This window comes from Harpia harpyja, chromosome 10 (assembly GCF_026419915.1).
Source record: "Harpia harpyja isolate bHarHar1 chromosome 10, bHarHar1 primary haplotype, whole genome shotgun sequence".
NCBI classification, from domain to species: domain Eukaryota; kingdom Metazoa; phylum Chordata; class Aves; order Accipitriformes; family Accipitridae; genus Harpia; species Harpia harpyja.
This window is the reverse complement of record NC_068949.1, coordinates 41,696,171-41,717,230: the sequence shown is the minus strand read 5'-3', so window position 1 is coordinate 41,717,230 and position 21,060 is coordinate 41,696,171. Positions and strand designations below refer to the sequence as shown.

Here is a 21,060-nt window from a genome sequence, read left to right as displayed (position 1 = left end):
CACTAGGAAGAAATTAAATAGCTTAATACCAAAGAAGTCAGTTATTCAAAGCAAAAACCTGCCAAGTGATGGTCGGTGTGTTCTTCTCTGAGGGTGGAGGAGGTGACAACAACAAGCCTAAGTGCAGCCTCCAGAAAGCTCATTTAAAAAGAGCAAAGGCAGTGGCCTGCACGCGCTCCTGGTTCTTGACATCCTTGTGTTTGCAGGCACCAGGCTTCACTATGTGGTTGGTATAGCACTGATCCCACACAAAATGAATAAACAAAAAAACAAAACAAAAGGCTAAATAAACAATTTTCACTTACATTTTGGTTTTAATTCTCTGTATTTTCAACTAGGACATGAAAGGCAAAATCCCAGATTTTGCTTTTCATGTTTTCATGCACCAATGGTAAATGTTTATGTGGGATTCAGCTGTTTGCATTTTCAGCTTTATTTATGAATGCGAACAACACACTGTGAAAGACTGGGTAAGTCCTGAGAAGGCAAACTCCTCACAACCACAAAGCATACCACCATGGGAAAGAAAAGAAATTAAATAATTTTATTGTGATCAGCAACCAAAAGTATTAAAAATTGAACAAACCTCTTTCTTCTGGAAAGCAGATGTGAAATGTCTTTCAACATTTAAATGACATTTTGGTAAGACCTGAAATGTGTCCTGGCTGAGATTCAATCTCCTGGATGAGATTTACGGTTTTGCCTGGTTTAGGATATATGTCAATGGGAAGGCTTCCAATTGATTTGACAAGCCTTTAGATCAGATTGTGTGATTCAGCCTTAATTACTGCAAACAAAACACCTGCAACAGGTCAGTATCTTTTGAATTTGGATTTATTTAATCTAGAAAAGTGAAAACTTAATGGAAAAAACATCAATCTTCAACTAGTAAAATGCACCTAAAGAGAAAGGGGAGAAAATTACTCCCCATGGCCAGGAGGGACAGGGCAAGAACTAATGGGCTTGACCAGCGACAGTGAAAATTGAGGACAGACATTGTGAAAAGCCTTGTCAACGGTGATGCTAATTTCAATAGTGAGTCTCGTTAAGCATGAGAAGAGATTGCCTAGGCAAGTTAGGGAAATGTCTGGTGGGAAGATGTTGGGCTGAGGTGGTGGTGCTGAGGGAAGATCTGGCTGATGTGCTTTTTATGCTCTGGGTGAGCAGCGGTGCCGAGGAGGAGGTGGCACATGTGTGGTTGGCACAGAGGATGGAGGCAGCAGCAGGGACCTAGCAGCTCTGTGGGAAACAGGCTGTGGTGTTCATGGGGACAAGTGCCGCAATGTGGAGCAAGAAGGAGACCAGGGCTATAGCAGGGATCTCAGGAGCAGGAGGTGTGCATCATGAGTTAACAGAAATCACAGGAGAGAAAAGAGCAATGGTAGTTGCACTAAAATGGTTGGGGAACTTTTTCTAGACCTCTCAAGGCACGATGATTTCTGTGCTCTGTTGCTTCTCAGACTTGCAAATATGTCTATCATCAATGAGGAACCAAGGAGGCCTTCACGGCCTTCCCTGTGAGGTTTGGACATTTGTTTTACCTTTGCTGCTAGATTTTATTTTTTACCTACCCTTTACAGTTTAACTCTATTAAAATGCCTTCCTGTAGCCTCACACGCAGAGGTGTGCCCAACACTCACACAAAACAGAGGTACCTCACACCTCTTCACAGCAGTATGTAGAAGTGTTTCAAAAATGTGATCCCTCTCTGGAAGGAAACAGGACACCTGGTTACCCAGGACATGGAGAAGGCTGAGGTACTCAATAACTTTTTTGCCTCAGTCTTCACCAGCAAGTGTTCCAGCCGCACCGCCCAACTTGCAGAAGGCAAAGGCAGGGACTGGGAGAATGAAGAACCACCCACTGTAGGAGAAGATCAGGTTCAAGACCATCTAAGGGACCTGAAGGTGCACAAGTCCATGGGACCTGACAAGATGCATGTGCAGGTCCTGAGGGAACTGGCAGATGAAGTGGCTAAGCCACTATCCATCATATTGGAGAAGTCGTGGCAGCCTGGTGAAGTTCCCAGTGACTGGAAAAGGGGAAACGTAACCCCCATTTTTAAAAAGGGAAAAAAGGAAGACCCAGGGAACTACAGGCCATTCAGTCTCACATCTGTGTCTGGCAAGATCATGGAGTGGAACCTCCTGGAAACTATGCTAGGGCACATGGAAAATAAGGAGGTGACTGGTGACAGCCAACATGGCTTCACTAAGGGCAAATCATAGCTGACAAATTTGGTGGCCTTCTACGATGGGTTTAAAGCGTTGGTGGATAAGGGAAGACCAACTGACATCACCTACCTGGAGTTGTGCGAAGCATTGGACACTGTCCCACTTGACATCCTTGTTGCTAAATTGGAGAGACATGGATCTGACGGATGGACCACTCAGTGGAGAAGGAATTGGCTGGACACTCAAAGAGTTGCGGTCAATGGCTCGATGTCCAAGGGGAGAGCAGTGATGAGTGGCATTCCTCAGGGGTCGGTATTGGGACCGGCGCTGTTTAACATCTTTGTTGGTAAAATGGACAGTGAGATTGAGCGCACCCTCAGCAAGTTTGCCGATGACACCAAGCTGTGTGGTGCGGTGGACATGCTGGAGGGAAGGGATGCCATCCAGAGGGACCTGGACAGGCTTGAGAGGTGGGCCTGTGCGAATGTCATGAAGTTCAACAAGGCCAAGGGCAAGGTCCTGCGCATGGGTTGGGGTAATCCCAAGCACAAATACAGGGTGGGCGATGAGTGGATTGAAAGCAGCCCCGCAGAGAAGGCCTTGGGGTTATTAATGGATGAAAAACTGAATATGACCCAGTGATGTGTGCTTGCAGCCCAGAAAGCCAACCATATCCTGGGCTGCATCAAAAGAAGTGTGACCAGCAGGTCAAGGGAGGGGATTCTGCCCCTCTACTCCGCTCTCGTGAGACCCTGCCTGCAGTACTGCCTTCAGCTCTGCAGCCCCCAACATAAGAAGGACATGGACCTGGTGGAGCAGGTCCAGAGGAGGGCCACGAAGATGATCAGAGGGCTGGAGCACCTCTCCTATGAAGACAGGCTGAGAGAGTTGGGGTTGTTCGGCCTGGAGAAGAGAAGTCTCTGGGGAGACCTTAGAGCAGCCTTCCAGTACCTAAAGGGGGGCTACAAGAAAGCTGGGGAGGGACTTTTTACAAGGGCCTGTAGTGATAGGACAAGGGGTAATGACTTTACACTGAAAGAGGGCAGATTTAGATTAGATATAAAGAAGAAATTCTTCACTGTGAGGGTGGTGAGGCACTGGCCCAGGTTGCCCAGAGAATCTGTGGCTGCCCCATCCCTGGCAGTGTTCAAGGGCAGGTTGGATGGGGCTTGGAGCAACCTGGTCTAGTGGAAGGTGTCCCTGCCCATGGCAGGGGACGTGTTGGAACTAGATGATCTTTAAGGTCCCTTTCAACCCAAACCATTCTGTGATTCTAAAATACAACCAATGAGCAGAAAGTCAAATACTGGAGGGAAAGCTTTCTCTCCAATAACATGGAGAAACACACTGGCTGTAGAGGACAGTTATTCCTCACTGACATGTAGGGGAAACTCCTGTCACCTTTCCTGAAGTCCTCACCTTTGGTGATGCTGTGAGAATAGCAGTGGATGTGGGGCCTGCTTGGATGGGAGAGGATGCTCAGGGAGTTAATCAGCCATCTGCTTCGGAGGGAACACAGGAGGGGGGGAAATGCAGAGAGGCAGGTCCTTAGAAGTCCCTTGAACAATGATGTGGGTCATTTTGCTTTTGTGTGTGACACAGGAGAAAGTAATAGAAACCAAAAGAAAAGGCATTTCTGAATCAAGAGTCAGCAATCTGGCTTCCTAGGGCCAGATATTTTCTGTAAATTTCTGCATATGCAGAAAGAAAAATAATTGGCTCATTCCTTTTGAAACCCACATTAAGATATTTAGAAATTTCCTATGTAGTATTTCAGAAACAGGGGCTCAGTCCATCGCTTGGCGAATTTTTAATCCAACAGACCACACTCTTCAACACAGTAAAACATTCATTTGTATTTTAGTCACAGAGACATTAATTTAAAGACAAAATAAAATTATTGCTTTGTAAACGCTCCTCCCTTTGATTTTAAATTACACTGCTCACATAACAGATCACTTTTGCTTGGAAATCTCTGCATTTTATAAGTAAGCATAGATCCATTATTGTTTCAATGAGAAATTTAGCATTAAAAGCAATGCTCAAAATAATTAGAATATTGTATAGCCACAACTCCAAATGCCATGGCAAGATCAATTTTTACATTTCCTTTCCAGACATTACCTATTACCTCTCCCCAAATTAAATCTTCCTCCCTTTTAATAAACCTTGAAATATTTATTGATACCTCATATTTTCTCTCCAGCTCACAAAATTTCGAGGCATCGGATAAATGGTCTTAGAAGGATGTGAGAAGAGAATTAAAGAGGAGAAAAACAATAAAATGATTGTACCAAACGACTCGTGACATGAGTGTTGGAATTATTTTTTAATCATTTAAGAGGTGTTAGGATTATGAAGTTATTCTAAAGCATTGTAACAGGCTAGGATTCATTGTAGATAAAGATATCACAGCTTCTTACAAATGCCACATATGTGGCTGTCGTCAATGAAGCATTTTGTAGGCTCATAATACGTGACGTTCCCCTGTAGTCATTTAGTGGATGATGCTGACTTTTGATCTCACATCACCCCATGCGAAAGCGGTTTCTTCAGTGCAGTTCTTGCAAGAAAACCGGCAAGAACAAAAACGACAACTGCCAGGACGGCGACAACAGCAATGACCGGCGCAAGGGGATTATCAGCAGCAGCGGGAACCGCCTGGGGACGAGGCTCGGAAGAGTCCAGCCCTGTGGGTGGAGGCAGAGGGGGTTTGATCTCAGTATATTAAAGATCAGGGCACAAAGAGCTGCTGCATTAAAAGGGATGGATCCCAGATCAGGGTCAGAAAGAAGCTAACTTCTTACAAATTCCTTGCTTTAAAGTATTTGAACAGGTTTTGTATTAGCAGGGATGACAACTTGGCTTTGTATTAGCAGGGATGACAACTTAACTAACTAAGCAAACTTCATAAGCAGAAGACAACTGAGGGAATTAAATGTTTGTCAAGAAGGCTGGGAGTTTGCTCCCAGCTGGCCTTCACGTTACACAAGCAGACTGGAGCTAATTAGTTCAATGGAGTTATAGGACTAAAATAGGTTACATGCTACCTCTCCTTTGGGATAGGCAAAGCAGTTACACTTTTTATACATGCAGGGGAAAACAGAGGGTTTGCAAGGTGTTGAAAGAAGAAGAGAGTTGTAGACATTTGGGTCAGCCAAACAATCCCTTTCTTTTTATGGCAAAGTTAGTAAAAGCAGATTTTAGTGACAAATGTCAGAAACGCAGAGCTATGGCTTTTCTTGAAGCCCAAAGTAGTCTTAGAGTAAATACGGGAGAAACTTATTTGTCTTTACCAGTATTCCTACTCTGAGCATCCCCTTCTCGAAGCTGAAGTGGTCCGACAACCACCTTCACTTCTTCCTCGACAGAACTTGTATCTCTCTTGGACCTGTTAATACAGCCCCGGTAGCAGCGGGAGGAATAGTCACCGAGCCTGCACACCACCAGCTCACACTGCAGGTAGACTAACGTATGGCGGTGAATGAACTCAAAGGCATTAAACTTGAACCGAGCAAAGTGGCTGTAGGGGGAGTAGTATGTGGCGTAGGAAGAATCTCTAACACATCTAGGAAGAAACGAAAAAGAGAATTAGTCTTCATGGATACACACATGTACATTTCTGCAAAAATAAACAGATTAAAACAAAGTTATATCATAGCCAGGTACTAAGAGCACAATGGGATAAAAATGCAACTTTTATAGCATAGCATAGGCTTTTAAAATATAGACTTATTTAAGTCCTGTGAAGCAGCTAGAGCATTGGCAACTCTTTTTTTTCTAAGAGAAGGAGACTGTAAGTGGTGAAGAGGGGAGAATAGCCTCTTACTAATGTCTGTGCTGTACAAGGCATAAAAAAATTAGTCTAATGCTTGACCTGGTTTTACTAAAATAAAATAGGACTACAGATTCCTGCTGCCAGTTTTCACTATCTCAACTCATCTACCTCAATCCCACTACTTTGAATTTTGCATATAGGACAAGGATGAAGTAAGTGAAATGAAATGTTAGTAAGGTCTAAATGTCATTTCTTATTTCCAGGCTCATACTGTAAAAACAAAAAATTGGACCCCTTTAAACAGTCTATTCGTAATGAGATCTAAACCAGTTCAGACTGGCTCTATTCTAATTAAGTGCAGAAAGTATATCACAGCTATGCTTCTAACGACTTGAGAAAGCTCTTACCCATCCTTGATTATATCATAGGCCAGAGTGTTAAAATCATGACGATCAGGTGATGCCACACATGTGTCCACAAACACAATCAGATTTGGGTCAGAGCTGTGAAGATAAGCTTGAAGGTACAAATCTTGGTTCAAGTCAATGTAGTACGGAGAGTCGTGCACTTGCCACAAGAATGATGAGGAATCATAAAAAGTGATGTTCATGTCATATCTTCCAAACTGAATTTCATTCACATCTATGGTATCCTCAGCAACATACATTATTTGCACCCATGTGTTTTGTAGCATTTTGCAACTGATATGTAAGTGAATATTCTTTTTCCTCTTGATTATGTACCCAGAAGATGTAACTTTGATCATGTTGGAATAGTTGATTGTATCATTGTTCTCCTGTTTAACATGTAATTTAAAATGAGGAATTGCATTTTTGTCACGTTCCATGTTCTAAATTTTGATAGAGTAATATGCAATTTAAAAATGTAGATTAATCTTAAACTCTTTAAGCCAAAAAGCTTGATGTTAGTCTTTTCTGCTCACACATTGTAAATAAACTTGCTGAAGTATGTAATTAAACAGAAATCAGTGGAGAAAAACTCTTGTTAAACCCAAGGCATTGAACATCTGTATAAAACACTAACCACGTAGTACACTGTCATCCCAAACCTGCCTGGCACTTACAAGACTACATCTACTTTAAATCATGGAAAGTTCATATAACTTCCTCCCATACTTTCCTCCCTAGAAGCTCATTTCTATTAAGCATGGGGATTCCCTAAGGCATGGAAAGCTAAAGCGCTAAAAACCTTCGGGTCTCGTTGGTTTACTTCTTAGCACTGTGGACCACAATGGCCCTTTCATGATTTTTCAAAGTGGGTCCTGCAATTCAGTGGGCACAACGGTGAGCGTACCTCTCGTATTGTCCCACAGCTGTTGTAGGGAATGTTGAATATAACCTCGCGTGACGTGACTCTCGGTTTACAGTGACTGTCGTTCAGGGTGACCATCTGCGCCGAGTAGCCTTGAGACTGGAGATAGTCTCTGCTCACCACCGCATGCATGTAGTCTGGCAAGCACAGAAGGGCTGGTAGAAGAAGAAGAAACAATATAATAGTGACTTCTGGAATTTGTTAATGATTAAAGGTTGTAATTGAACAATACGTTGTTTTTTTCTTAATTTAGAAGGTACACAGTTCACACCAAGCCATCGTATTTCACACGCATCATTTCATTTCCCCAATATCTTTAAATACTCACAAATATTTATTTTGCAAACAAAAGCAATAAACAGGCTTGCACATTGAGAAACACCAACCGGCAACTTACTAGTGTTGTGATCTGCTGGAATGGAGGAGTAGTGAGCCTGAAACCCTCTGAAGGTGTATCTGGAATCGCTGTGAAAGCGAACGGTCATCATGTTTGAAGAGGATATGTACGTGGGAAAGGAGCCAGAACAAAGTCTCCCAAGAAGCGGGGAAGAGTGTGGAGGCCCGTCGTAGACTTCAACATAGTCATACCGGCATCTGTGGCTTTGCATCCTGGTGAGCAAATGTCAGCACCTTGTCAGATGTGTTTCAGAAACTCTGATTTAACTGCCTAACACGTGATAAAATCTTTCAGCACTTAAAGTTTTCACAACAGAGGTTTTATTTGTTTTGGATGTAGCTGTAGCAGAAAATTGTGAGCAGAAAATACTACAGTAATCCAGATTTTGTTCTGGTCTTCCAACTGCTGGATGTTATTGAAAGTATCTTTAAAATTGGGAAGGTTGCCTGTTTCAAATAAGTTTTGACTTTGTTATTTGCCCAGGGAATCAATGTTTTACTTACGCAATATCTCTAAATGTGAGCATAACACGGAAATTGTTCTCCACTTGTATTTCCCACATGCAGTCAGCATTGTTTGGATAACTTCCAGGGTAGAAGGGACTCTGCAGCATCCCAGAGGAATTTGAGAATGAGCCACCACAAAAATAAGGTGCTGCTGAAAGAAATGGAAGAGAATTTTCTTACAGTGACCTCTACAAAATTGTACTTGAGCTGTATGAGTCTCATCTGCAGCTGCTGAAAAGCAGGTCTCCCACTGACTGCTGGTGATATTCTGTATAACCCAAATCAAAACAAATATTTGTTTTTGCTTTAGGTTTACTTTCATGTTGGATTTGGGGTTCTCTGTCACATCCATGGTATCAGACCACCCTCTTCAGGCTGGGCTGGTAACACCTTGACGTTTTCTGCTCTGGTCTCTCCTTTCTGCAGCGGAGATCTGATTCTGGGAGGTGTCGTGACAGTCAAAATGGAAGTACATTCCTGAACAGAGAGCATCCCCTTGGTTACTCTGCTGCTTCTCTTTATTCCTCTAAGGACTTTGGAGGATAAATAAGTTGCAAGCCTTCTAGGAAACTCTGTAATTTTATGGTCTCAGACTGAAATAAGCACTCCAGGCTGCTGGGCCAAGTCTTAAATATATCTCGTTTCTCCTATAAGCATAGCTGCAAAAATCTTTCATGTTCCTGCCAGCATGAATGGCATTTAATTCTTATGTTAAACACACAGATAATCCTAAAAGTTTCCCTATATGAAGGTAAGCACAAGCTCTGAACTTAATTCCTACAACATGTGACACGTAAAGACAACACCCCTCCATTTTATGTTCCTGCACAGTGATACCCCCCCATGCAGCAGACTCTTCTCTGCCTCAGGATTTTGGGTTTTTTGGGCTATTCCAAGCATGGGAGCATCAGCTGTACCCAGACACTGCCCATTTCTCGGATCAGACTGGATGGGCTCTCAGGCACCTTCACTTTCATACCTTTTTCTACTGTGAATGGTCAAGCTCTAAACCTAAAATCTGCTTTCTAATGCAAAAGTAGCAGGCTGAAGACCATAACAGCTCTAGTAAGCAGAAGAGCAAAAAATTACCCATTGGACACAGCTTCTCTGATAAACAACCTGTGACTCTGAATGCAAATGGAGAACATTTCAATTAAACCAGTATAATTTTGAAAAAGAAGCCACATTTTTTAAGGAAACTCTAAAAGAAGACAAACTAAATTATACAATCAGGGAAGTAGATAAAACACAGATGGAAAATGAAAAAAATTCAGGAGAAAAAATGATTTATGAGTGCTGTATAGAAATCATAACAATAAGGAAACTGTAGCATGCACCCAAAAAATTAATGTCAATAAAATTATACTGTGCATGTAGTCCTGGCATGGTTTGATGTCGTTGCCCTTTAGATCATCAGTTCTGACCAAAGTACATATACCACCCTGCCAATGGTGATGTGTGTGGTTAAAAAAGTAAGAGATTTAGACAACATCTCCTAAGCCTTGACAAAGCTGAAGAGCCCAGCGAGGAAATGGCTTGTCCACAGCCAACCAGTATAACTGCAAAATAAGCGTCACTGAGATGCAAGGGGATAGCACAGCCTGTCTAAGGATTATCATGCAAGTTTAAAGTGATACTGCCATAGAAACAAAAATTATATTCAAAAAGCCCAACAGGGAGACAGCCCACAAATAAAAAATTTGAGAAGAGCCAAAGAAGAGCATTACCTGATGGAGGTGTTGGCGTGACTGGAGGAGCTGTGGGTGTGGAGGAAGAAGAGCCTCAGTGAGATGTGTTGCTCAGGAGAAAGGTGTTGGGACACAGGCATGGCCCCACCTCAGGGCATAGGGTACCACGACGGGGATTGTGGCAAGGAGGGAATGGGGACACGGGGGACAAGGCACAGAGGGCAATGAGCTCCATGGGAGAGCTGGTGGGCTCTGCTGCCCACGCACCTGCGCAGATGACGCTGGCGTCCTCCACGTGCCTGCAGTTGTGCACGCCCCAGCCGTTGTGCCTGCACATCTGGAGGGAGGACTCGTCCCCGCGGCACTGCACGTCGTCCAGAAAGATGTTCCCGGAGCCGAGGCCGAAGCGCGCGTTGCCCGGGGCGGCCGTGGGCTGGCCGCAGCCCAGCTGCCGGCACACCACCTGGGCATCCCTCAGGTCCCACAGGTCGTCGCACACCGTCCCCCAGCTGCTGCCGCGGTACACCTCCACGCGGCCCTCGCAGCCGTTCCTCCCACCGGAGAGCCGCAGGCGGGCACCTGGGACACGGCACAAGGCACTGGGTTAGGGTCCCGCCAGCCCAGCACCCAAGGTCCCCACCTCCCCGGTTGTTTTGGAGATTTGGTCACAGTGACCATGAGCTGGGGTGGGGCAGACCTGAGGGGACCCGGGGACGACAGTGGCTGATGAAAGACCCTGGGCGTGCAGAAGGCAGATGCACAATGAGCAGGGACCTGCTGGGGGGGTCTATCGGAGCTTCCTGGGGGTCCTGGGGGCTGCTTGGGGGGCATTTGCAGAAAACCTCTTTGTACACCTTGAGTGTGGCCCATCCCCTGCGGGGCACCACTCGCGCAACCTAGAGATGTCATGGGCAGAGGGGAGCAGCAGCCCGGCACTGGGCAGGTGCAGGCCAGCATGTTCCCCTTCCTCTCCTCTTGTGCTGGGCTGGAGCTCGCTGCAAGGCTGGGAATAAGGTGGGTGGGCATGAATTACCTGTAGTGTACAGCCATTCAGCAGGAGTGCTTGGAGGCATAGCTGCAAGGAAGAAGATGGAGTGAATGAAAGGGCAGTGAATGCAGCAGGCTTGTGGCAATAGATGGCCATGGCCAAGGCAATGAATGGCCATGGCCATGGCCATGGCAAAGGCCACAGACAAATGGAAATGGAAATGGAAATGGAAATGGAAATGGAAATGCAAGGCTGGAGTCCTAATGGGGGAAGAGACCATGCGCCTCTATCCTGGCACTTGGTTACGAACCCTCCAGCCTGGCACACTGTGGTCTCCACCTTGCCAGCTGTTTTGGAGACTTGGCCACAGTGACCATGAGCTGGGGGGGGGCAGACCTGAAGGGACCCGGGGAGGGCAGTGGCTGAGCAAAGTCCCAGGACATGCAGAAGGCAGATGCACAATGAGCAGGGACCTGCTGGGGGGGTCTATCGGAGCTTCCTGGGGGTCCTGGGGGCTGCTTGGGGCACGGGGGTATTTGCAGAAAACCCCTTTGTACACCTTGAGTGTGGCCCATCCCCTGCGGTGCACCACTCGCGCACCCTGGAGATGTCATGGGCAGAGGGGAGCAGCAGCCCGGCACTGGGCAGGCACAAGCAAGCATGTACCCCTTCTTCTCCTCTTGTGCTGGGCTAGGGCTCGCTGCAAGGCTGGGAATAAGGTGGGTGGGCATGAATTACCTGTAGTGTACGTCCATTCAGCAGGAGGGGTTGTATGTGCAGCTGCAAGGAAGAAGATGGAGTGAATGAAAGGGCACTGAATGCAACAGGTTTGTGGCAATGGATGGCCATGGCCATGGGAAAGGCCATGGGCATGGCCATGGAAATGGACATGGAAATGGAAATGCAAGGCTGGAGCACTAATGGGCGAGAGACCGTGGGGCTCAATCCTGTCATTCACCCTCCAGACACCAGCTTAATGTGTCACCAGTCCTGCCCAAACTTCCCCAAACTGCGATCCTGCAATCCTGCTCTTTGACCCTGCACTGAGCACCTACACCTGAGAGCATGAAGAGCCCGCTGTGCCCTCTGTGTGCAAGAATGGGGCTTTTGCATGACACGGGCTTCCAGCAGCAGGCAGCAAAAGCCCCCAACATCACTGCTCTGCCCTGGCTCTACCGAGGGAGGTAAGATCATCTGCTCCCAGGGGAGGGCACCGAAACCTGCCCGGTGTTATCTGCGGTAGAGCTGGTGGGCTCTGCTGCCCACGCACCTGCGCAGATGACGCTGGCGTCCTCCACGTGCCTGCAGTTGTGCACGCCCCAGCCGTTGTGCCTGCACATCTGGAGGGAGGACTCGTCCCCGCGGCACTGCACGTCGTCCAGAAAGATGTTCCCGGAGCCGAGGCCGAAGCGCGCGTTGCCCGGGGCGGCCGTGGGCTGGCCGCAGCCCAGCTGCCGGCACACCACCTGGGCATCCCTCAGGTCCCACAGGTCGTCGCACACCGTCCCCCAGCTGCTGCCGCGGTACACCTCCACGCGGCCCTCGCAGCCGTTCCTCCCACCGGAGAGCCGCAGGCGGGCACCTGGGACACGGCACAAGACACTGGGTTAGGGTCCCGCCAGCCCAGCACCCAAGGTCCCCAGTCGGGGCCCTACAGCAGGGAGCCCGCATGGTTGCTGCAAGGCCAGGGATAGGTCTGCTGGGCGTGAATTACCTGTTAAATATAGCCCGTCTGTGCTGGACACTGCAGCTACGGATGCAAGTAAGAATTTGGTGTCAATGAAAAAGGCTCTGAACTCAGTCAGCGCATGTCATGCACCCCAAAGTAGCCTGCCTTCAAGGAACCCCTGTCCCATGGCACTTCACATCATGCGGAGGTCTTTCATTCAGTTGAAATGACCATCTTGACTTCTCTGTTTCACACAGCCACCTACTCCCTGGGCAGGAACCACATGCCCGTGGAGGTCTAACTTGAATGAAAAAATACTTGATGCAGCAGCTTTCTCTTTTCCAGTTACATCCCAAATCCCAGAGCATGTCTGGGAAATAGCTATGGTACTACCTGTGCAGGAGCTGGAGGGGTAAAGGCAGAATGATCGCCTGCTGCAATAGCCCCAGTCGCAGTGAGAGGAAATCCCTCCCCAAACAGTTTCCTTCACCAGCAATGGCTGTAGAGGTCCTGGCCTTAAGCCTCACTCCCCAGTTTACCATGCTCTGCTTGCACCCTCACTGTGGACTTGGGTGCCAGGAATGGTCTAACTGGAGTGGCCTAAGGGTGGGGGTCTCCCTCCAGTGAAATCAGGTCTGGGAAGGGAGATCAGGGGCACTAAGGAGAACAGAGGGTGATGGTGGACAGGGTTACCTGGTGTGCTCTCCTCTGCTCTGCTAGCCGTTGTTGCTGGGGTGGTCGTCTCTGCTAGGGTGGTCGTCTCTGCTAGGGTGGTCGTCTGTGCTGTGGGGGTTATTGGCACTCCGGTGGTCTCTGCTAGGGAGGACGTCTCTGGTAGGGAGGTCATTAGTGCTGTGGTGGTTGTCTCCGCTAGGGAGGTCGTTGGTGCTGTGGTGGTCATCTCCACTAGAGAGGATGTCTGTGTTAGGGAGGTCAGTGATGCTGTGGTGGTCGTCTCTGCTAGGGAGGTTGTCTCTGCTGTGGGGGTTGTTGGCGCTGTGGTGGTTGTCTCCACTAGGGACACCGTCTCCAGTGCGGGATTTGTTAATGCTGTTGTGATCATCTCCAGTAGGGAGGTTGTCTCCCCTATGAGGGTTGTTGCTGCTGTGATGGTTGTCTCTGCTAGAGAGGTCATTGGTTCTGCGGTGGTTGTCTCCTCTATAGAGGTCATCTCTGCCGTGGAGGCTGTCTCCAGTGTTGAGGCTGTTGGCAGTGTGGAGGTCATCGGCACTGTGGTGGTCTTTCCTGTGAATACGGAAGGAAAATGCCACCCACATGAGGACCATGCTTGGGCAATGGGTACCTCTGTGTGTTAGCTACAAGCCCAGTTCCTCAAGGATGAAGCAAAATCAAGACAAATTACTCTGATGGCATACTCCATCTTGACTGGGGTCAATGGAGGGAATGGAAGTGGGTAACAGCCAATTGAAAATTTTTCTTGAAAGTGGTATTTCCAGGTGGTGACAGCAGGGAAAGGTACCGATGTGGCATCTGCTCCCAGCCACAGGACACCACGGCCCAGACACGGCTGGAGACTGTCCTCTGCAGGCTCCTGCCATGGAGCTGGGAGCTGTAGGGTTGCTGCCAGCAGCAGGGCTTGGACCTGTCCCCATTGCGGATGCCCTTCTGCAGAGGCTCAGGTCATCCCCAGGAGCAGCCCGGGCAGTGGTCCTGGGGCGGTGCTTGGTGCAAGGCCAGGAGTGGATCAGGCCAGCAGGAATCACCTCTTGAATACAGCCAGTCTGTTGTAGGCACTGGAGCTACAAATGCAAGCAAGAAATAAATGGCACTTAAAAAGACACTGAACACGGCGCGCATATGGTAATAGAGGTATTGCAGCAAGTTTTGTTGTTTTCTTCCAAGTGCAAAACACTGACGTAGCTAGCATTTTCTCCTAGCATGAATTCAGGTCTCTAGGCTCTTCGTCTTTGAGAAAATGTAGAATACTGCAATATATATAAAACACCTGAACAACTTGTTGTCATCAGCTATGTCTCAGTTCATGATGATCTGTTGTTAATACAGGAGAAAATAACACAAATTAACTACCTTTTCTTAAAAAATAAGGGGAAAGTAAAATCAGAAAACAGCAAGGTGACAGAGTACTCAAAATGGATGGATATTTGTAAAGGAAAAGAATATTAATGGACCTAAGCTTGAAGGAAAACTTGAAAAATACAGAAACAATGCAAAGTGAGTTGTCAGCTGTGACAGTTTGGGTTGTGACTGTGAAATTATTATTGCCCATAATGAATGCATTAAGGCTTGCCATAAGAAGAGTTTCACCTAACCCCATTCCTCTGCAATGAACATTGCCTATCAGACATAGCTTTGCCTCTAATTTTGACTTGTTTCCTTATTCTCTTTGTCACTGCTGGGTGGTTAGATGGAATGAGTTCTGCATATTGCAATGCGTATCTGATCCTTGGGTTTTTAATGGCTTTGCATGGAATGAGCAAGCACAGTTTGTATACTACCCTAGTGAGAAAAACATGAGTCCATGCTGGCTCTGCAGGGTCAGCAGAGTGAAAAGACAGGGTTGTTGGAAGATCAGACTCTGCTTCCTGAGAACAAGCCTTTTCAGAGGGAGTGTGCCCTTCCACAGATGGAAAATTCTTCATAATGAAGTAGAAAGAAAGGTTAGATGTATATCTGGTATAGGTTTTCACTATATGTCTTGAATGAATGAAATGTTATCTCAGGAGGAGAATGTCTGCATACCCCCATGCCGACACATGTGTATTGAGTGCAATTTATAGCAAAAGTTTTTAGAAAAGAAAAATGTGACGGCACCTGAACAGACAACACCAGCATCTTCATAGTGGTCACAGTTGTGCCTCCTCCATCCAGAGTGATTACAATGCGACAAGGAGACCTCATTTCCATTGCACTTCACATTGTCCAGCAGGATCTCGCCTGAGCCTTGCCCAAAGTAAGCGCTGCCTGGAGCTGCAATGGCCTGGCCGCATCCCAGCTGCCTGCACACAACCCGGGCATCGGAAAGGTCCCAGAAATCATCACAAACTGTCCCCAGCCGTCCTTTGTAATAGAGCTCAACGCGACCTTCACATCTGTGCCTTCCGTTCACCAGCTGGAGACGGGACACTTTGGGGGAGAGGGGATTGAGCACAAACACAGTCAGACACATAAGCTGGAAGTGACCTTAAGAAGTCATCTATCCTGTCCTCTTGGCCCATCGATCCTAGTAGGTGTTTGCCTAGCCCAATCGTAGATGCTTGTGAAGACAGAGCTGATACACGCCTTTTTTCTTCCTCTCTTCCAGATCTCAAAATCAGCTGCACACATTTCATGCAAGATTTCTACAGAAAATTTAGACAGCAGGCTGAGCATGAACTATTCCAGCAAGAAAGGAAATTCTTTAATAATAAGAAAAGCATAATAGGAAAGCAAAGGAGAGAAAATGAATTTCAGTATCTGAATGAAGTCTAAATAAAACTCTATTAAGAAAATAGCACTAAATTTTTTTCACTTTGTTAATGGGAATAAAATTGCTTGTTTTGAGAACACATTTCATGTTTATATGTTTCTTTCATTCATTGTCAAAATATTTTATGCTAAAGAACAAGGAGATGTCATAATTTGCATTGAATCCTACTGGAATTTAGGACATACAGCAGAGCTTTCCTGCCCTCAACCTGTGTCTTACCAGAAGTGTGTATGCGTAGCACTTCTACGTGATGTACAAAGCCTCTGCTGACCTGGGTGCCGGGGGTGAAAGCAGAGCAGTGGGTCAAGCAGATCATTGAGGCTTCAGGGACACAGCAAAACGCAGCTTGCACAGCAAGACCATGGCTTTTTCCTGTGCTCATTGGGCTGCTACAGTGCTGCCATATAAAAATTACCATGCAGATAAATTGCATTTCATGAGATATTATGCACTACTGAAGGACAACAAGCGGTGCGCTACTTTGCTTAAAATGACGTCAGAATTAGGCCAAATGAATCCTTCAGAAAAACTACAGAATTTTAGAGAAAACAATAGCCTTTCTTTATTTTTCTCCCTGGTTTGTGCAATTTAACTAGAATTTCTCTTCTTCCTCTAAAATTTTTAGGAGAATTTTAAGGACCTGGAGTTCCCACATCACAACCAAATCCTATAGTTTTTAAGAGTAATTTTAGTGGAAGAATTCCACTAAGTGTTCAACAGAATGGACAATCGTCTCAATGGGATTATAAAAATTTCAATAGGAATCCAGTGGCTTTATTTCTTATATGCCAGTAAAATGTTATTAAAGTTTGAAATAATACCTAATAAACTATCATGTAGACATCTCATTACTGCATTCATTCAGGTAAAGCCCATCTGCTTTCCAGTTTGAGTTGGCTTGTTTAGACATTCTGCAGTGAACAGTATGAAAACTCTGATTTGAGAGATCCATTTTTGGTGAAGAAGTTTATTAAAGACCTTACCACTAAGTGTAAGTGAGCAAATAAATGTTGTAACCTAAGATTTGCAGTATTTATACTTTGGATATCAAAACACTCACGCCACACTTGTTACACTTCACATTTCTGCCAAATACCTTTTTAGCTTGTTGTTAAACATTGAATAAGTCATCCAAAGCAAAACAACCCTGAGAAGTTAACAGCTCCAGGATTTCTTCACTGCATCTAATTCTTTGCTGTTGGACTAGAAGAACAGTCAAGACAGTGTCCAAACTAATTTTGTCCCTCTTTCTATGCATTTAACTGGCAATTCAAGGGGAGAAGCTACAAAAGTGCCCCTTGTCTTAAATCTGATTTGTTTCTTCAAACATCTACTTGGACATGCACATTTTTGAACCACACTCATAGGATTTTTGAGAAGTGAAACAGCAAACCTGGCAAAAAGTCAGAGTGGGATTAGGAAATTAAAGCTGATCTGAAACAGTTTTATTTGCTTTCATTCAGGGTCTGTCACCACCGTGACAGCATAACCATGGGGCGTGTAATTAGATTCTGTCCTGCCTCACACGATAAAGGTGTCGAAAAGACAAAAGCCTGTGGTCATACAAATACAGCACTTACTCTGACCCAGGAGACAGAGACAGGGGCTGGGGAATGAAGCCAAGAGCAGAGAGAAGAACTAGAGCAGCCAGAGTGAGATGGCTTATCACCAGCCAAGCAGAGGAAGGGTGAAGAAAACTGGATAAGGGGGATGATGGCAATATAAATTATCATAATAATGCTTAAATAGCTAGTTAGAAAAATCATCTGCAATTATTCTAGAATATGCATAGAACTGTTTAGCTCAAAGTCACCTAAGTCACTTAAGAGATAGAAACTAGTCACGTAAGGAAAAAGTCAATGACCAAAAAAGTTGAACCAAAAGCATTTCATGTCTTTCATTATTTTTAGATGTTCCTGATTTATCCACAGTGTTAGATTATGAAAACTGACTTCTTGTTATATTTCGTTAAACTGTACATAAGATCAAGAAGAATCAAATAATACAAGCAATATTGAATATATAGCATATGTATGCATGCATATACTCTGGAATAAATATACATTTAAAAAAAAATAAATGATTTCTTCCATAATTCTTAGATCAGATTTCTGGAACTGGAAGAATGGCTCGTTCATTACATACTTACAGACACAATTCTTGCAATGATACAAGGCACTAAGACAAGTATGACCCTGTGGCAGCAAAACAAACTCTACTAAATGGTTTAAATCACTGTCATTCACTATGATGATTAGTTCATAATCTTAGTAAAACAAAATTGTACTTTCATCTCTTTCATCCAATTTCCCCTTTAATCTTTTGCCCAAACCAATACCAGCATGAATGTAATTTCTGTTCATGGAATCAGCGGAGAGGACCCTAAGCAGTCTATATTTTTTTTATGCGCCCTGGAACAAGTCTAAGTGCTTTACCTGATTTGGTCTCCAGAACAGCTGTACTGAACAAGAGTAGCCATGTCAAAATCATAGTGATACCCATCTCATCAAGTGTTGTTGACAGAAGGAACCATCAGAATATATAGTCTCTATTTCTGAAGGGGAGTGGCTCTATAGGCTTCTCTTTCTACGGGAGAACAATGAAACAACCACAGTCCTATGATCTGAAATAAAAATATGTTTGATTTGTTATTTAAGATTTTGTAACTTCCTGGGTTTTGCAGAAAGATAATATCTCAAGAGTAACATTTTCCACTCCCTGGAAGGAAATATTTATGCTACCATAGGTTTCACAATCATCTCATTGTACAAGGAAAATGAGCTCCTATCCAAAGATACCTTTCAATTCTGGCTGATGAATCTCTGTATTTTTCTTTTATGGGGAGATTCCTTGGCAGGTCTGGGGAAGGTAGTGGAATCTTGAAACTTAAATAGGCTTTCTCCACAAAGTAATAAAAAAGCTTCATAACTTGGTGCCAGCTGGTGTGGCAAGTCTCCCTGGGGAGCCATGAATGTCTTAAAGCTTTGGCATACTTTAAATGAAATAAGACAGACCTGGTGGCCCTGTTCAAGAATGACTGGGGAGTTTCTGAAGAACCTTGCAGTTGAAGTCAACACCTCCAGCCCTAATATGAACACATTCCTTTTTGGCACTTTTAAGTTCAAGTCAAAACTCTGTTCACTGAGAGACTGTTAGATTGCAAGAAAGTGTCAAGAGAATCAGGGTCAGCTGATAACTTTTTGTGAAAACTGTGCAGAAAAATCAGTGGATTTTATGCATAGTTAAGTAAATTACATAGGTTGCAACTTTATTCTAAAATTTCCTTTGATCCTTTGAACCATCAAATGGGGGGAAAAAAGGTTCAGATTTCTATTAAGAATCTCTCTTAATATATTCCTTGTTTAATTTTGCATAGTGACAATTACAGCTGTGTCATTCTTTGAAGAATGAATCCAAAGCTTTTCCACAACATGAAATAATGTTTCATTCTCATTCATCACTCTCTTGCCAGAATGGTTACTTTCCTCTGTTTCTGTGTTTTAACCATTTAGCTAGAAAAAGCTGATGACCATCCTAACACTGAAAAGCCAGAATTTTGTTCTTCATCTGATTCCTACATCTACAGCCATCACGTCTTGGATGGCAGATGGTTTTATCAGGAGTTAAAATTTGTGGCACAATTGCTGCCATATACAAATTCATTGCCTCCAGGGGCAGTCATCAAGGATGAAGACTAAAGTCCAGGAGCCCAAGGAAAAGAGGATGACTTAGAAGGTCTTTCCACAAAGGCCAGCATTATTGGAATGGAAGAAGGAAGTGCAAAACACAAGAGGCCAAAGATAATGTTGGAAGCCTTGAAAGTGAACATTGAGAAGGGTAAATATGTTTCTTCTTTATACAAACAGCCACATTCGCACATGAATGAGGAAATATACGCAACACCTGGTATTCACTATTCATATTCTTCTGGTTTTGACATCTTGGCAAGAAGCAGAAAAAATCTAGTATATTTGACTGACCAATCAAACACTGCAATCAGTGAAGCAAGAGTAAGTGATGGATAGCAATTCTTCTTCAAGCCCTTGTAATAACTGAAAAGGGTGGGGAGGAAGGGGAACATGAAAGTGATTCCCAGGTGGTTCAGGTGAAAAAAAAAAAGTCAAACTATCCAGGTAAATGAACAACACTGATTAATTAATTCTTCAGTACATTCTACACTAATTAGTTCTTTACTACAAACTTCAAAGATCTAGATATTTCTAGAGATCTTGATTATTAGACAATCTCTGCACAGTAGGCATAGATAAATGTTATGTTCCAATTCATTAATTAATTAATGCAAATACCATACAGCACATGTTTTCATCCTTCCCATTGGCTATGTAAGTCTCTTGCAGTAACACATTTTTGTTCTGTAGGACTTCTGGCAGCTCGAAGTGTTTCTGAGCTCATTACTCTGTGAAAGAAGCTCCACCGAGTTTTGAAAACACTTCCTCTTCTGCTGACTATTGTTAGGAGACTTCTGCAGACATACTGGCTTTTGTGAGGTCCAGATGAAAACCGTTAAAAGGACAAAGAATATTAATCAGCTTTCCCCCATGACTACAAGAAAGTACCTACACTGGAATAAGGATATCCACAGACATCTGCACAAAGGAATGGTAGTTTGAATCCATGCGTTATGATCCAATGAGTCAGCTTAGTCTCATTTATTGGGTTCCTTGATGGCCTCTTGGGCTCTGTTGCCTGTGTCATGTGAAGCATGTAACTACAAATCAATTTGCAGTTGTTCAATGGTGAGGATGCAAGTGGATCAGAACTGTCTACTGCTGAGAGTCAAATCCACTGGATTTACTGGTGGAAGATTTCCTGAATGGGGGGGAGGCAGGGGTTGGGAAGGAAGGTTTGTGGCAGAGAGATCATCCACCAGGTACATGTGCTTTAGAGCATGACACTTTCGTCATCATCAGATCTGGTTTTCTTGAATCCTGCATTTCTATAATACTCGTGGCTCAAGGAAGGCGGACAGAAATAAGGAGGATGAGTCTGAGGCACCAACTACTTGAAGAGTTTAGCCATGTTTTCTACAGCAACATTTAATATGGAAACCACTGAACCA

The 21,060-nt window shown here is 44.7% G+C and overlaps 1 protein-coding gene across 1 annotated transcript in view; it reads right to left on the bottom strand.

The window, feature by feature from the left end:
* Positions 1–4,526: 4,526 nt before the first annotated feature.
* The window catches only part of DMBT1 (deleted in malignant brain tumors 1), a 35,296-nt gene continuing 18,762 nt past the window's right edge, over positions 4,527–21,060 (bottom strand). The window contains 12 exon segments of the mRNA XM_052798473.1: positions 4,527–4,864; positions 5,471–5,742; positions 6,360–6,748; positions 7,267–7,439; positions 7,682–7,893; positions 8,185–8,335; positions 9,915–9,968; positions 10,143–10,454; positions 10,909–10,950; positions 11,530–11,643; positions 12,134–12,445; positions 15,326–15,637. Coding sequence (XP_052654433.1) covers positions 4,698–4,864; positions 5,471–5,742; positions 6,360–6,748; positions 7,267–7,439; positions 7,682–7,893; positions 8,185–8,335; positions 9,915–9,968; positions 10,143–10,454; positions 10,909–10,950; positions 11,530–11,643; positions 12,134–12,445; positions 15,326–15,637 — 2,510 coding nt within the window. The 3' untranslated portion in view covers positions 4,527–4,697.